We start from the raw sequence: 18934 nt of genomic DNA on the forward strand, positions 1-18934 counted from the left end.
TGAGCACCAAGTGGAAGGCGGTCTCATTTTGGATGTTGTAGTTGGCGCAAGTTCGAGAGGGCCATGTGGAGATCCTTGGACTCCACTGTTAACGTCGTGTTTCGTACGCCTTTAGGCCAGGTTCTAGCAACTTAGGACTTCAGAACTAGGCTTATGAAAATAGAGAATAAGGTTGTTGGGAGAGGGCAACTTTGGGCCCATGGAGTCTCCGATACCAAAGTCAGTTAAGTCTCTTGAAAGTTAGTAAATAAGTAAGAGAGTCTAGTGATTAGATAGAGGTTTCTTGTACCTGAGACTTGCTATTTATACCAGGAGTCTAGGGGGGACATATCGTGTTTGCCCCCATGAAGTCCGTGTTCTTTACTGTTCCTTCTGTCAGAGTTTTTTAATATGACGTGCCTTTGCGACGGCATCATTGATGTGACGTGTAACTTGGATAATGGTGCCATTAATGCTGCGTCGTTCCCCGATTTGCCTTACCCTACTAGTGTCCTTGGTGGTCCGTCGATGTCTCCGTGTCAGAGAATTGATGATCTCCCTTTCTTTTTGCTCGTTTATGTAGACAGGTACTCAATGGCTGGACACTGTTCGAGGGGTCTCTAGGTCGGCGAGTCTCATCCCCTGCAGTACGCTCCCTCATGGATGTTACGTCCAGGGGGTCTACCCGTGGGCCGAGCAGAAGAATCTACTTGTTCTGGGCGGCCTTCACTTCTTGTTCCCTTAGTTCCCTTCTCAGACCTTCTAAGACAAGGGAAAAACCCCTTCCAGCTTGTATATAAGTTTGACCAACATCAAGTAGAACGTCTGGTTGTGCGGCCTACATTTTAGTTCTTAGGTAGGGTTAAAATTTAGTGACCTAAGCCTTTGGATGATGCTGTATATACATACATATATATATATATATATATATATATATATATATATATAAATGATCATCAGCTGAAACTGCTCCACTTAGATAATTAATTAAGGAACCGGAAGACATGGATTGATACAAATCATAGCGCGAAAGCAAGAATATTACTGCGTTTTATAAAAGACCAAACCTATACTTACAAACAATATTCAAAGTGGAGAGAGAGAGAGAGGTACACTGCCTAGTTCAAGTGGACTGGTTTTAGGATGGAATTTTATTTTATGAAAAATGATTGAATTACTATTCTATAACAATTTGTTTATAATTATGTAATAAAATAATATTATTTTAAATTTCATTTTGATTTTGATTTTTGATTTGATGGGTTTAAATATAATAAAAAAATATTATTATATTTAAAATTGTATATAAATTATAAATAAGTTGTAATTAGTGTATCACTACTCTTATTTTATTGTATGTTAATCCTACCTACTCAAAAATTGAGTACTGTGTTGACCCGACTGGCCCGTCAATTTTTGGAACAGCTTCTGGAATGTTTCGAATTCTTGGGTCATGTACTAGGTTTTCATGTACACCATATTAAATATCCAACTGCTATAATCATCATCTATCACATAAACTCCCTCAATCAAGCACTGCAACTATTCCCATGTTAATGGGAGCAACATGGTTTGTGTAAAAAACATTAATGCAATGATACTTCTAGTAAAAGTTGAAACTACTTTCTCATATCAAATTTGGATAATTTGAATATGTTAAGATTACATGTCAAACTATAGCAGAAATCTGATAGGGTGTACCTGTAGCCATTAGAGAGAGAAGTGTAGCAGTTCAGTCTTTCATGCCCAATATCACTTTCTGTAAAAACTCACAGATAGGGATGACAATTTATGTTTGCGAATCATGTTCATGCTGTATCAAGTCATGGAGATTTGATTATTTGGGTCAACCCAAATCTGACTAATTAAGCTAAACAGGTTAAACTTCAACCTCTAACCCAACTCCTTTAAATAACGAGTCATGTAGTATCACTCGTTTTGATTCGTTTAATAATTAATTAGAAACACAACACGATTTATTTCAATCCGTTTAATGTAAACATGCATAACCCATTTGATCTGATTAATATAATTATAGATAAAAGTTAAAATCTATATTATTAGTAGCCACCATATCTTAAAAAACATTAAGACTACCTACTAATAAAAAATATCAATATTTTTAAAAATTTAACCTATAATAAAATTAATATTACAAATCCTACAATAACAAATATGAACATAGATCCATAATTGCAATCTAAATAATAAAAATATAAACATATTGAGAAATATCAATTTTATAATCCAACAATAATAAAATTGTAATTTTGAAATAAAATTTAAACGGGTTATTACGGGTTGATTTCAGGTTAAGCGAGTGTTCATGTTAGATTCAGAGATCGTATTATATATTACCATCCCTACTCACAATGATGAGATGCATAAAGTCAAGAATGAATCTGGAATATGTATCATAACCTATGTATATTGCCCAAATTCCAATTTGCCTATCATAAAAGAATGAAATTAAATGGGTCTAACTAAAGTCATAGGCTTTTAAAGATGTGTCATTAGTTATGTTACTTTATTGATTACACTAAATGAGTTGTACCGACATCATGACCAAAACCTTATATTGGGCAATTGTACAATATATGATTTATGATATATGTATGTCCACTAATTACAACATTTCTAACATGATCTCAATCTATCTATGTCTCAAACTTTATTCTAAAATAAAAAACAAAGAAAAGAAAAAAATTGAAAGAAAATGCAGAGAAAGAGGAGGAAATCTTCATTTTTCTACATGAACTAATTTGATTTTGTTGGGAGAGTAGTAAGTGGGAAAGAGGGAAGATGTATAGAGAGGGAATTGAGACTGAAATCTAAACTACATAAGTTTCCACCTGTAAATTTGGTCAATTATCAAGTCACATGAAATTAATATCACTGTAATCTCAAACAATTATAGGGTACGCGTACGTGGAAGGAATCGGAGAGTACTTGAATGGATAAACATTGTGAAGAGAGAACTTACTTCATGATCTCTGTATATAGCATCTGGCATGAAGTGATTGCGATGACCATCTTTGCCATTAATTGATGTCATTATCATCATTGATCTAACATGTGAATAGAAGATAAAGCTGTAGCCAAAGATAACTTGCCGATTCATAGCTAGCATTAATTCACGTCATATTAATTTATATATCCTTGAATCTGAATATATATAAATATATATATATATATAGCTATATATAAATTAGAAAAAAAGCATGCATGCCGGCAAGTCATCCTTGGCTGCAGCACATTACCTCCCATCATCCACATGTAAGACCTTGGATAAATATATAATACCATGATCGACGATCATGTAACATATGCCACGCAGTCATGTTAACAGACAACTTGATCTTGATGATCTGCAACTGATGCAAGCATTTTTCAGGCCAGTAGGGAGTTTTTGTAAGGGGCTGAAGAAGAAGAAGAAGAAGAAGAAGAAGAAGAATCGCTATGTATATTGGTCTGTGAGGTAGCTAAGGTTGTTCTGCAGTAAGGAGGAAATGAGGTTCGAAGGCAAAGACTGATGCTCTATCTCTTTGGTAAAACAGAAAGAACGAGGTCCAAGGTCTTCTTGATCGATGGTATTTGTTTGCATGCTCACGCTCACCGGCCTATTTGTGTTGGAGTGGGATTGAACCACTTGGATGCGTGAGAGATATTAATAAAGAAAAATTATATTTATTATCTCTTACACTACACATCATGTGATTTGTTATGTTTATTCTTCTATTTAAATACATATATTTATACATTATTAAACACAAGATATTAAAATTTTATCATTTTATTTAAACACAGATATTAAAATTTCTAAAAATATTGTGTATTTGGAATAAAAATCAAATTAATATATATGTTTTTTAACTTGTACTCCACGGCAGCAAATCGTGCCGGTTTACCGCAACATTCTGCACTTTCCACACACGGCGCGCACCATCCGATATTTAAAGTTGCTCATTTCGAAGTTAAGGATAAGGGATGATTTTTTTTTTTTTTGTTAAGGATAAGGGTTGATTTTTTTTTTTTCCAGAAATTCGAGATCCAAAATGTGTCTTGAATGTAATTTTTTGTTTTACTGAATGATTAAAATAATATTTTTTAATGATATTGTGTTTTTTTATTTTTTTAAAAAATATTTATGATGATTAAAAAAATACATAAAAAAAAAAATAAATAAAAAGCGGGACATACTTTGAATCACGAATTCGAGACCCATAATAGTTCTTTTTTTTTAACAGCACATGTGCGGCTAAAGAAACAGTTATGAATGGCTAAAATAATTATTTTATTTTTAAAAAAAGTCTCGCAACCAAACATATTATATATTAACTAATTATCGGATCATGGGCGATGAGACACTGATATATAGCATTTTGCAAATAAAAACGTTACTCTGGACTTTGTTTGTCCAAAACTGTGTTGGTCCTCTGCCGGCGACTTGAATTTGTTTTGAGCTGCTATCTTATGTTCTTGCTTTTTCAAATCGAGGATTAAGTGGAAATAGGCATGGCAATCTCTTCTAGTCAATCCAAACCAATAAGATGCATCATACTTTCCTTTATTGTGACTTTTAATCGCAGTAATATAGTTTGTTTTATCAGACTATATAAAATCCACTTCAAGCAGCATCTCCTAGTGAAACATAGGTAGGAGCCAATTAATTGATTCCAAATCTCTCATTTTTCTATTTTTATGTGATGTATCTGTTGATTTTGGAATGATTGCAGAAAACTTACATTCAATTTAAACTTGTATCTTATAATCTTTTAATTTATCTATAAAATGCTAAACTTGCCTAGAGGAAAAAAAAAAAAAAAAAACAAAACGTTACTCACCTGCTAGCTAGCATGCATGCATGCATGCATTATGCCTATTTCAGTTAGGAAATTAATTAAATAATAATAATAATTTTATGTATAATCGTAAAGTATGTAAATATTATATAATTATTTTGAAAAAGAATATGATTTATTATTAAAAAATTAATTATTTATGTAAATTTTATATTTATTTATTTTTTTAAAATAATTATACGATAATTACATAATTTATAATTATAAATATTTTTTCACTTAAAAAAAATTTCACAGCACTGACAGAATTATAAGAAAGATATTCAACTTTGGGTTGTGACCGTTGGTGGTGGGTCAAGAAAAATGTTGCAGAAGAAAAATGCTGAAGACAGTCGCCCGGGGTAGACGCCGCGCAAGCGGCTGCTGATGTGGAATCAGTGTTTCAAAACGCACCGTATCAGTCTTTCGAATTTGATTCAAAATTTTGGTCCTCATCGAAACGCACCGCACCGTTTACATCAAGCTCCTCCCTCTGCGTTTTATGCTTCTCCATTCCCTCCCAGAGCGATTCCACTTGAAGTCGAAGAAGGCGATTCCATCCCTCAAAGCGCCTCCGTCGAAGATGGCACGTCCCTCCCATCAAAGCCGCCGCCTTCTCTCCCTCAGTGTCTTGATGGTTCTCTGAGACCCACACTGGTAAGCCCTAACTTTCGTCGCACCTTAGTTTTCTTTGCCATCGTCTTCAGCGAGGGAGGGAGCACACGGAATGACCCTAACCCTAGCCCCTTCCCCTTTAACCTGAAGGCAAGCATTTCTGAGAACTCTTGCAAAATTTTTTTTTTTTTTTGAATTTGTGTTACTGTTCGGATATTGATTAGCTTTTGGTGTGTTTTTGACTGTACGTAGAAGTTCTGCCTTTATTCGACCAAGGACCAAGGAGCCCCGCCACCGCACCACCGCACTCCAACTCCAAGGACTGGAAATTGCCGAGTTGACTCAGAACCAGGTAAACCCCTCTTTCTCTCGCAGACTCCTTGGTCCTTCAGCCCCTGCTTTCTATTACTTTTCCTCCGATCTTTCTATCCCCCTCCTTTCATAGTAGTGGGTTTTTATTTTACTTGAGTTTTTACTGTTTCTTGTTGGATTTGGATGTTTCTGGATATGATTTGCCCTCCATTGACAGCCCCAAGTGCACACTACCACATTATGTAGGCCGCGATCCTATACACATTCAATCAATTAAGGCCGTTTACTTTAGCTTTTATGAAAATCTTGAGCTTGGTCAACTTCTCTGTGCCTGAACCCTTGGAACCTGAGTTTAGAAATGTTTTCTAGATAAGCCCAGAAAAACTAATGTCTAACCTTGTTCAAGTGCATACTCAATGTATTCTAGGTAAATTATGTCTTACAGAGGTCTCGATTCTTGTTTGGTTGCTTGTACGACATGGGTTGGATGACAAATAACGGGTTTTTATTTTGATTTGCTTTTTTTTTAGTGTTGGTTTTCTTTCCTAGAAATTGAAACTGCACAAGTTAAGACTAATGATTCCCTTGTTATGGACAAAAAAAACAAAAGATCAGTTGAGAAAATATAGTAGAAATAGACAGTTCAGTATGATGATAGAATTACCATTCTTGATATCTTGAGTGGATCTTTTATAAAGATAGTAGGATGCTAATTTATTTCATCATTATGGTATGTATATTCTGTGTAAGCTGTGTCTTTTGTGTTGCTATTAAAAGGTATGAAGAATCCGTCTCTATCACGTATATAGTAGAATATGCGAAGTTATATCTATTTGAAATGTGATCATTATGTTCTCTGGCATGATTTTTGTAAGTTCTAAAGCCTTACTATTAACACTTATTATTTACAAACCTGGAAAAAGGCAACCCCATTTGTCTTTGCCCGATAAGTGGTACTACGTTTTGACAAGTTCTGGAAAAACTTGGTCATTATGTTCTCTGTCATGATTTTTATAAGTTCTAATGTCTCTTGGTGTTGAAAGCATTTATGTACTATGCTTTCCATGCCTATATATTATAAAAAATAGTATTTGATTTGCTGTTTGCATACAGACACCTTTTGAAGTTCATTCTAATTTCTAATCGAACTCTTTTAAAATATAATCTACCCAGAAAAAGATAAATATGTATAAACATAGCTTTTGCTTGTATATATAAACATAAAATCTATAAAAGAAAATTTGTATCATCGACTTCTTCCGTTTTTGTTTGTTTGTTAATCTCTGGTGTGTATTAAATGTGTCCTGTCTCTCCTTTTGTTATGTGTTGTGTCCAGCGTATTTTCAATGAGCTCTTGCTTGTTTCAGTTTCAGTTTTGTGTTGTATTGGTCAGTCGCTTGGTGAAGTGTGTTGTTTCTTGTTTCAGAAAATTTGAGATGATATATTTTTCTTGTTTTGGACAGTTACTTCTCAATATGATAGCTCTTGTATATGTCCCATATACTTGGGCTCTTGCCTATTCTTATGGTTAATAAAATCTTGTTTACCGATAAAAAAAGAATTGTAATGAAGGGGGGGGGGAATTATTTTCTATTGGAATATTAAAAAAAAAAAGAGTTAGGTCTTAGTCTTAGATGACATGAACATGGCGATTTCTTGATCTTGAATAGTAATTAAATAAAAGAGGTTAATTGGTTAGAGAACATTTGCAATCAACACTCTATGGCAAGAATTTGAGATGATAATTTAGAATGAAAGTGAATTCAGCACAGAAATGATTGAGGATAATGCCAGTACTAATTCATTGATCACTAAGGGCAAAATAGATGGCACGATGAACTCGTTGTTGGACACTTTTGAGGTATTTATTATTTGTGCTATTGTAGTTTAAACTTATGTTTACTTGTTTTGGTTCTAGTCTTTACATGCTTATATCTTTGTTGGTCTTTACTTGCTTGTACCTTTGTTGGTGAACAGGGCGATGATGAGAGGAAAAGTTGGGCCTCTTTTCAAGAGTGCATAGCCAAGGCCCTTGAACAGGTGTTAAGGGGACCTTAATCGACGCAGGCCTTGCTGCTACCTATTTTTCATGCCTTGTTACTGTCCAAATAAAAAATGACAAGTCTTATAACGCTTATGTGACAGAATAAGCATTATTATGGTCATAAGTTTGCTCTAGAAGCCTAGCAAACTGATGTAAAAGCTTAATTCCTTCGTAGTTTTCTTTCATTGTCTGCTGATAGTTCTTATTACAAGTGACTTTATGCTCACATTCGCATGCAGAGTCCTTATAATCTGGGCTTCTTGAGTTGGATACATAATATTTTTGCTCTATGTGTATCAATATCAGATTTTAAGTTTCAAGATTTGTGATTAAAGAAGACTGCGTTTGGATTTGGTATTGTGGAGTATTTTACATTCTTTTTTAGAAGTAGGGTATTGTAAGACCTAGGGGAAGTCCTAGACACCTGCAATATATAGTCAAAAAGGCTACTGTCAAAGGATAATTTGGACAGTTTAGTAGAAATTGAAATGTGTTACTTCTTCTGTAATAATCCTGGTGATCAAGAATGGGATATTCTTGAAGGAATGAAGGTTTTGATTTAACATTTTGTTTTGATCTCTGAAGTTCATTCAGTGATTGAGAAAGGAATGTACGGATTAGTTTGAGCAGGTTATTTTGTTAGATTATTTGCTCAATGGATTTTGGTTTATATTAAAGGCTTGGGGCATGTCCATGCCCTTTTTGTAGCCAACATTCATTCTAACTTTTTTGGTGTGTCTATTTGAATTGCCAATCTGTGAGTCAAAGCTGATTTATTAGGGAATTGGTGTTTGCCACATAGGTTTGTTTGCTGCCGCTGGAGTCCTGCAAAATTGTTACTACTTGTTAACAGAACTGCATTCTGCTTCTAACATATGGGTGAGACTATATTTAGGCATTTTCAGTCTGGTGAATTTGATCCATTGTTTTTCTACACTTAAGGTGGGATTTAATGGCATGCTTGTGGTGCAACCTATGGCACTAGTTTGATTTTATAGGTTTTGTACACTTCTGTGAATATTTGTATGTCTGAAGTACCTGCATAAACTCTTAACCAATTTTTGACATGTCAATAATGTATCTAGTATGTGGCGTACAAGATGAATTTCTTATCTTTAAGATGGAAGCCTAAATGACTATGAGGTTGTCAGTCAAGCATTAGAATCAAGATAAAATGTAGTAAATTACAATAACATAGGCTTGTGATCCCCTACTCTTCTATTTTGGTTGGGAACATCAAGATACTAATTGACTTGTTGCCACGTGGTACTTGTAAATAAAAAATAAAAATCAAACCATCATGGTTGCAGGATTTGTGGTATCTGATTGTTTAGCAACTAACATAAAGGAGGTGGGCGAGTAAGATTTTTCTTAAAATGACCTGCACTAAATTAGATCAGTTGGATCACTAGACAAAATACCTCTGCTACCTTTGGAAGCAATGGGATCATGTGATCAACAGCAATCATTTTATAGTCTTAATAGAGCAACTATAAAGTGGTCTAACAGGATCCACTGTAGCCCAAGTGTGAAAAAAAAACATAAAGTAGACTTTAACAAACTAAACCGACCTCATAAATTAAGGCATCACAAATCTCAAGTGGGGTTTTTTGAGTCTGATCTATTCTTCAAGATGTTAAATTAATTTTATTGTTTTAATTTTTTCATCATTCATGACTATTGTACGTGTATAAATAGATAACTTATCTTCCTCATCCTTGTTAAATGTATTGATCGTAACTGGGTTCTGAATTGTGAGGTCTCTACTACCATGCATTGCCAGCATGGGGTCTCTAACTAAAGTTGCATGCATTTTATTGCCATGGTACATATCATTGCACTGGTGCCTCTTAACGGGTTGATCATTATGATGCAATTCTTACTAATCAAAACTGCAAACTCAAAACTGAAGAGTCCATTCATCACTAGGAATATGCAATTCTTGCTAATCAAACTTTCCACTCAAAACTGGTGCATTATCACAACTACTCAAAATGTACCTATAACTTGCATATCTTTCTTCCCACAAAAATAAATTACAATTTTCAACTTGTGTCATGCTTTCTTTCTTCCCACAAAAGTAATTACAACAATTAGAATAACTTGCAAGCTTTCTTCCCACCAAAAAAGAAAAAATTACAATTTGAAACTTGCAAGGCTTTCTTCCCACAAAAATGTACCTACAAAAACTATAACTTGCCAAGCTTTCCTTCCCACAAAAATAATTACAACTACAACTTGTGTCATTCTTTCTTTTCACTAATATTTTTACAAAAACTACAACTTGCAAGAATTCTTCCAAAACTAATTACAAAACATATCACTTGACAAGCTTTCTTCCCACAAATAATTAGAAGTCATATCTAATGAGAAGTCATATCTTTTACTACAGCTATTTTTTTTCATGCACATACTTTTCATGCATATACCACAAAATTGAATCATAAGTTATAAAGTTTCAACAAATATAAGCAAAAATTAAAATTCAACCAAATCATTACATCGGTTGTGATTCATCCAACCCAAGTTGCAAAGGTTGTGATTCATCCACTCCAAGTTGTATCTGTAAATAATAAATAACAAATATTAATGTGACATCAATATGACTATTAAAAAAATCAAAAGTTTAGAAATATTACACTTTTTTGACTCCGAACCATATTTTGAAATCCACTAATTTCCAAAGCTAAGCTGATTGGAACAGTCTAGTGATACATAGATAACAACAAAAATATGGCAAATATAAGTCTATCGCATGTATGTGGCAAATACTTGTCCAAGTAAGGTAGCAATTTTACAACAAAAATATGTATACCTGCATGTTTTCAGCAGCAAGATCTATCTCGGATGACCCAAATAAATTCCTACAGGTGTTTTGGGCTGGCAAATCTCCTCCATCTCGCTAATAATCAAGTAACAAGTAAAAACTCTATATCAACACAATATTTGCATAAATAAATCAACCCAAATAAACATGTATGTGACAAATATTCTTGTTATTAAAGATATCGAACATCTTTACGTTTTCCCTTTACATTTGCTTTCTTTGTCCTTGCTTTAACTTTTCGCATGTCTTGCTCCATCCTGGATGCTCTCCTCAGAGATGGGGGCCTGCCTTTTCCGCGCACAACTCGTGGACTGAGTACTTGTTGCGAACTACCAACTGTACTTGTGTCTTTTGTCGTTAAACCAACATTAGAATCCATTTGGGTCATTGAAGGGGGTTCTTGGTTGCCATGATATAAATCAATCATTGCATATAACTTTTTAGTTGCATCTTCAGTATGCTCTTTTGAACCCGCTGCATGAGTAATCATCTGATAACAAATATTCAACAGACTTGAATATCTGTTAGTATCTTCCCGCTGATATCCTGTGTCATAGGTACTGTGGATTAACGTGTATCTCCGTTTGATGTCCTTCCTCCATCGATCTAAAATGTACCTATCTGGCAAATACTTTATCCCATTACATTTGAATATGGCCAAGACATGCCTACACAGTATCCCCTTCATCTGAAATAATCCACATGAACACTTAACATCGCAGTCTTCCTCATTAAAGTCCACATAATATGTAACATGTTTCGTGAACTCCTCAACATGAATTTCATCTTCTACCAGGTAAGTCTTCTTCACACCATCCCGTCTAAGTAGAGATGGATCCATATCAAGCACACCCATAACTTGCTGTTGAACTTCTCTAAATTTTGCATTCGTGTACAACTCTTGGAATCTCTTTTCAATTGAAGATCTAGATATGCATGGAATTGTAACGCTAAATGAGTGGAAGTCCGAGCTGATTTCATTCTCGATTTTCTTTCTCAATGCATTGTCAAACTGATCGACAAACTCCTTCAAATTTGTTTTCGCATGAACATATCCGTCAAAAAATGCATTCATACTTTCGCTCCGTTGTGTTGTACTCATGCCAGCCCAAAAATACTCCTTTAGAAATACCGGAACCCAATGTGTGCGCTCAACATACAAACTTTGCAACCAGACATTCTCTTCCAAGTTGTACGTGCTAATTAACTCTTCCCACGATTTCTCAAACTCTTCAATAGTTTGAGTGTCATATACACATTTCATCAGCTGAGTTTTCAGGCCACTTTTGTAAGCACGATGAGAGCCAAGCTTCTCTGGGACTTTTTTTAGTATATGCCAGAGGCAAAATCTATGTCGACTTTTTGGAAATACAATAGAAATTGCATTTTTCATTGCTCTGTCTTGGTCAGTAATAATAGCTGGCGGGGCTATACCATCCATACAATGCAGCCAGGTCTGAAATAACCATGTAAAAGTCTCTGTGTCCTCACTGGAAATTAACCCTGCTCCTAAGAGAATCGACTGCCCATGATGGTTTACACCAACAAATGGAGCAAAGGGCATCCCGTATCTGTTTGTCAAGTATGTGGTGTCAAATGTTACCACATCACCAAAATCTTGATAAGCTGCCCTACTGCGTGGATCTGCCCAAAAGACATTCTTTAACCTCCCATCATCATCTAAATCCATCAAGGCAAAGAATCCAGGGTTCTTGTACTGCATTCTACAAAAATAGTCTCGAAGCGCTCCAGCACCACCTGCTCCAAGTCGTAGATGTCTTGCCTTATCGATGTAATTGCGACAATCTTTTTCCAAAAATGGGAGGTTCTCAAATCCTCCCGCGCCCACAACAAGAGATCCGAAACTCTTGTTCATTCGAATGCCAGCCATGTCGTTAGTATCTAGTACCCTTTTTACGGTCTCACTAACTTCGCGATTACATCGGAAGAAGCGAGATTTCTGTGGACTCAGCCCGTGATTGTGGGTATTATGAACTGTGGTCAACCGCATCTTTCCCTCAACTTTTAAGGCATTAATCCTTGCCTTACAATCAGTCTTTCCTGTCGGGCGTGGTTTGGCGACATTCATTGTCCTATTCCGAGCTTTTCCCCCACGGGCACAACCAAGAGTGACATATCTGACACTCCCTTCGTCATCCCTTTCACTCCTTTGTGTCATGGATCCAAACCCGCATTTCTTAGCATATAGCTTGTAATAGCTCATTAATTTCTCACAAGAATCAAACTCCATCCCCGCTTTTGGCTCCTCAATCATATCACCACCATCCATTCGGTCTAACGGAGGTGACCCGACAGTGCCATTGTAAGTTTCCCCTGAATCTGGCCTATCCTCTTCACCTTGTTCATGAACCCTAAAGGAGGAACATGGCGCTTCAGTTTCCCTACACCCGGGTGTATCCTCTTGGAATCTTTCGGTCGTTCCGGAACTTGTAGCCATCGGAAGAGTCGAAGGTCTTATCCCATATTGAAATGGGTAACTAGTATTCTGCTAAAAATGAAAGCAATTAAACTTCCAGAAAACAGGAAAAAAAAAAAAAAACTAAACAACAAAGTTGCATCACCATTTGAATGTTGTTTGGACATTGGTATGCATTTGGATATGTGATAAAAGTCGGTGACCATGCAGACCCTGGTCCAAGGTAACCGTGCATGTAATTTAGAAAGTTTGGAGCAGTTGTTGGGATATCCTAACATAACAATAATAATGATAATTAGTAAGTACGAGTATGACAAACTCCTAACAAATGTTAATAATCATATAACATACCGCGGTTGGAGGATTTGAGCTACTTGGTGTTGAGAGAGATGGGTTTTCTTCCCCTTTTCCCATGCTGACATGCTGCATTAAAAAGAATTGTAAAACCATTTTTATAGGAGCAAAATAGTTCAGAGAATTCAACATGTTTTCAAGTAGCGGCTTTTTTAAACCTTTTGCAACAAGTCAAACATTTAATTTACTTTCAAAACTAATTATTTTCAAAACTAATTCACCACCCATCACATTGAAGCACTAAATAGCTATAAAAGAAAAGATAAGGATCATAGACAATAATGACAGAAATATATAAGAAAAGACTAGGATCATAAACAATAATGACAGAAATATTGCTTCCAATCCTTAAACTTTGAGATCTACCAAGTTAATATAGCTCAATCCTAATAAAACCTGCATCTCCCTTGTCCAATTCATTCAGATCTAATGCTTGTGATAGCATTATTTATGATGGTACATCAAGACAAAAGATGTTCCTTTATAACCGTAATTTATTGTTTCTAGCACCTTCATTAGTCCAATTCAAAACTTGTTAACTTAAAAAAGACGCATGTTGGTGTGCTAAAAGTTTCTTATCAAAATAAAGTTTTCTTCTATGACTTTTTTCAGTGAATAGAATGAAATTTCTCAAATGAATAACAAAACCTATAAGATTCATTATAAAGATGTCTAACAAATGCACCAAGAAAATTCGTGCAGCAAAGAATGTGAAATAGTATGCTACAGCTATTATTTTAAGAAAACTTTTAGATGCAATCTTACACAATAGATTATAAAGAAGAGTGAACAAATTGCCAATATTGTAAAGTTAAATCATAAAAATGAACTAAAACAATTTTAAAAGAGTAAAACAATCAGCTATAGACATGCATAATGAATTCATTAAAACCAAGGGGTACTACTTATCATAACAAATACTCTGCTATTATTTTTTTTACTTTACTTTCACTCTTTTGTTATCTTACGACACCTTATTTATGAAGGATTTAAGGATTTCAAGACCAACTAAATGGTTAAATATGGAGTTCTTGTAAGAGAAATACGTAAACATTTTATATAGGTCGGAATTTGTGGTCATGGAAGTTATTGTGTTTGTCTTTGAACTTAAGTATCTAGTAAATGTATTACAGAATATGATACCAATGGTCAGCTCGTTTTATGTAGGCCGGATAGGTGCTAGCTAGTGGAGGTAAGAAGGCTAGACTTCACAAGAACCACAAAGAGGAAGTCAGGAAATCATTTTCAAACTTAAATAAAAAAAGGTATTTGTATTTATTTCATTATAATCAAATACATTGGTTCTTTCTGCTCTAAAGAAAGTTATAATTGACAAGAATAGTCAATCACAAGCTTCTGCCCCTGCCTTACGATTTCTATAGATCCATTACCGAACCGAAATGCTGCTCAAAAAGTTGAGCCGTTGAACCCAAAGAAGGATCGCTGGACCATTTCCCATTGATAGGAACAATGTGAGACACGGTTGCAAGCGGGTCTGTGAATGGGAAAGCTAGCTCATGGGTTCTCGATTTTCTATTTCCTAATCTTACAACACGAGAACAACACAAACATTCATCAAAAAACGATTTTGAGAAACTAAATCCCATTTTTAGACATGTTTTCAAGCTTGAAAACAGAGCCTGAAAAAATAGCTTCAAAACAGAGCAAATTCATTCAATACATTCAAAACACAATCTAAAATGTGATTTCTTACCACACGGTGAAGAAGAAGATGAAGATCCACGCGGTAGAGTACTGTGAAGAAAAATACGAAGACCCACAGTGTGATTTCTTACCGGTTTATTTACAGACGAAAATGTCGATGATTCAATGCAAAAGAAGACGAAGACGACGATCCCACACAACTGAACTCAGTGTTTTTTCCACTTTCCTTCAACAATCAAAGCAAGCACAAAAAGTTTTTTCCTTTTACGCAGTAGAGCTCACAATATTTTGGAAAAAGAAACTTGAAGAAGAAGAAGCTAACAGTAGTGTCTTTCCCGCATTTTTGTTTTTGTTTTTTTTTTAATAATTGACGTGGCATTAAAAATATTATTTAATTAGGCGACTGCGCGCCGTTTGTAAGGGCCGACTGCCCGTAGAAGTATTGTTTTCCGACCTTTGAGTTAACACTTGGCATATTGCGTTATGCACCACCCCATTTGCTTTTAGCTAAGGAAAATGTTTGATTCATAACAAGTTAATAAGTTGATATACCTATCCAAATAATAATAATAAGTTATAATTTTTTCTTGATACGTGTGATTATAAAACTTATTTTTTATTTAAAATAAATTTACTATATTATATAATCTAATTACTACATCAGTTTGCAAATTTTATTTTTATAAAATTCTTTCATGAATTTAATATTCACTATAAAAAAATTGCTTATTTACTGTCAATTATGTCTCACAAAAATGATTATTTTCTATCAAAATGATTCTATTCTCATCACAAATAATTATTTTTATTGTAAATAACTTGTTATAAATACTCATTTTTCCTATAGTAATTTGTCTAAATTAAACAAATAACCGAAGCAATGAATGGAAAGTGGAAACAAACACTTCGATCCACAACATTTTGACTGTAAATTTGAGGAGAACTTTTCTACTCTCATGAAAACCACCAACAAGAATATATAATATGCATAATTTAATCGCAAATGGATATAATATTATAAGGTTATATAATATTTGAGTAATACTATATATATACAGTCATAGATATACATTATATTGGTAGTAGATAACCCAATGATCTATGATGTATTCATATGGGTGAGAACGTTATTAATTAACTCTCCACCACTACTACTTAACTTTAGCGAAGTTAATTAGCCTCCATGAGAAAACTCTTTAAATAAGAGTTATATATACATTAAATTAAGAAGAGTGAAAATTGAATGTACAAAATAAAAACTTTTATCTCTTTGCAATTTCTTAGAGAATTCATTTAGATCTCTTGATTTTCAAGTGTGGAATTTTCTAAGAAACTCTAGTAGTCTCCTAAGCAATGTAGATGTACAAACAAAAAAGTGATGTGAGCTGTAAAATGTGTAAAGATTCGGGCTTGTAGGAATTTCGCTCCTTGAAATAATTCGAATTAACCTTATTTACCATTGGTATTAGAGACTATGCTGCTTGTTTTCACCCATATGAATTTGATTACATGTTATTTGATACTTTGAAATAAGTTTTAAAGCATGTAATTGATGATATACCATGATTATTTGTGTTTTAGATTTTTCGATAGAGGCTACAGTATGACATATTTAAGGTTGGATTCTATACAAGAAAATATTCTTTATAATGTCAGAAACATGTCTATTAAATTTGATTAAGTTTCGTTGAATATAGAAGAAGAAATCCGAAACCCTAGTTTTAAAGTTCATGTTTGGACCGTGATTTTGAGCCAAACTTTAACCAACCAAATCTTATTTTCTAGAAATAAATCTTATATGATTAGAAATATGGGTTCATAAGCTTTAATTTGACATATTATACGCTTAATTCAGACTTATTATCAATAAGTTATGATTGATTGAAAATAAGTAGTCGAAATTGAGAAAACAAGAAATTTGGGTGGAAAAAGAAGACATGAACAATACTTTTTTTACCAATGCCACTCTCAACCACGGATAGTGTGATCCACCCTTACACTTGAGATGCGTTTTTGCTCACTTTATCAATACACTTATACATTAAGATGACTTTGTATTTGGACATTGAAAAACACTGAGAACAACAGAGGTGATATACACTCTCCGTCATAAGCAGAGACAAAAGGAAGCTCACACGCAAAGGAGGGGTGTGGGGGCGTGTGCATGACTTCAAATATCCAATTTTTGTCACGTGTGGCACATGTACTTTGTGTTGATCTCTAAAGTTCATTCATATATTTTTAAAATTGAGAGCCGAAAAACTACTTTTAAAATTGTTTTTAATAAAATGCTTAAATAATAATAATAATAAAAATTACATCGTCACAAATATTTCCTTTAATGAAAAATCATTACGCGCATTCACTTTTGTTTATAATCTCTTCTCCTTTCCCAAATTGACAAATAGACATATTATATAATAGTTTGATCAAAATCTTTGACTATGTATATTAAACTACTGCACCTACCCATAACTGCCACATATAAAATAGCCAACTTTGGTTTTTAAGAGCACTCACGTCCCATCCTCTATTAAATTTCTTAAATTTTAGCTAAAATACATAATTTCTAAAATTTTATCTTAAATATTACTAATCTTTCAAAAATTTCATGTCTCATTTCCTATATCTTTTCTATCCTATTAAAATAATATTTTTCTATTTTTTTTTCTTCCATTTTTATTTACAATCTTAACTACTCACTCTTCTGTCTTTTTCTTATATTGAGCAATATAAGCTTCTACGTAAATTTTAAACATGAAGCTGATTTTTTATCTCGATATAAGAATAGTTTTAAAATTATTACGATTTTACAAATAATAAATATTTGCATTTACCAATAATATTTTATTTGTAATGGATAAATAAAGAACAAGATTATCATTTTCCTTTTTGATCTAATGGTGATCGAAATGACCTAAATTTTAGGCACACCCGAAGGAAAGGAATAGATAAATATGTTTTTTTCACACATTAAGAAAAATTACACACTTGATAAATTGCGAATTCATTTTCAATAACTGAAATACAAAATTGAAAAGAGGTAAAATACATCTATAATATTTATCAATTCTATGTACAAGTACTACTATTGCCCATTCACAATAGTCCCAAAACACAAACACAGAGTGCAAACAATAAAACTAACCATCGAAAATATCCATACACCGGGCTCAAAAGTATAGTACATCTCGGCATAAGATTGCTCAAAATCTCTAAAATAAATTTTCAAAACAAATAACCACGACATCGAAATCAAAATAATCAAACTGGCTTTCTCCATTTTTCTCTTACGCCTTTCTAAATCAATGTCAGAAAATACAAACCAAACAAGCACAAATGCTCAGCCCAAGTGAAACAAAGCAAAATGTCAACTTCGTAGCACACTTGAATGGCAAAGGTAGATTGAATAGCAGAACACATCAATTTCACAAAATAAAAATAAAAAAGAACCAAAATCTGTATGGATTCATCACTGATAGTGAAACAAATGACATGTCAAATTTGTAGCACACTGAAAGGACAAAACTAGATTGAATAACAGAAGACATCAATTTCATAAAATACAAATCAAACAACCAAAATTTGGTCATTGATTATACAATTTTTTTTTTTGCCAAAACTTGCTCATAAATTGCCATTAGAAACCCTAGAGAAGCATACGTAGAAATCAAGTTGTAATAGTGGGCTAGGGTTATCGAGATCAACCTCAACATTCAACAATGGAGTTATAGAGACCCAAAATAGTAGAGTAGAAACAAATGGACAAGAAAGAACCAAAATCTGAATGGATTCATCACTGACAGTTAAACAAAGTGGCATGTAAATTTGTAGCACACTGAAATGGAATTTTTTTTTTC

General features: G+C 33.8%; 1 protein-coding gene and 1 long non-coding RNA gene across 2 annotated transcripts; one reads left to right on the plus strand and one right to left on the minus strand.

Annotated features, from left to right (window-relative positions):
* The first annotated feature begins 5303 nt into the window (after positions 1–5303).
* Positions 5304–8056, plus strand: LOC109015516. The gene is made up of 3 exons (XR_004798076.1): positions 5304–5477; positions 5688–5787; positions 7725–8056. It is a non-coding gene; the product is annotated as an uncharacterized LOC109015516 (long non-coding RNA).
* A 2232-nt stretch (positions 8057–10288) lies between these two features.
* On the minus strand, positions 10289–15016 carry LOC109014941 (protein FAR1-RELATED SEQUENCE 5-like). The gene is made up of 5 exons (XM_035684309.1): positions 14801–15016; positions 13407–13478; positions 10827–13124; positions 10607–10693; positions 10289–10354 (listed from the first exon to the last, which is right to left on the minus strand). Exons 1-5 carry the CDS (start codon positions 15014–15016, stop codon positions 10289–10291), a joined length of 2739 nt encoding a protein of 912 aa, XP_035540202.1.
* Between the last annotated feature and the right edge of the window lie 3918 nt (positions 15017–18934).

Source organism: Juglans regia, chromosome 13, assembly GCF_001411555.2.
Source record: "Juglans regia cultivar Chandler chromosome 13, Walnut 2.0, whole genome shotgun sequence".
NCBI classification, from domain to species: Eukaryota; Viridiplantae; Streptophyta; class Magnoliopsida; order Fagales; family Juglandaceae; genus Juglans; species Juglans regia.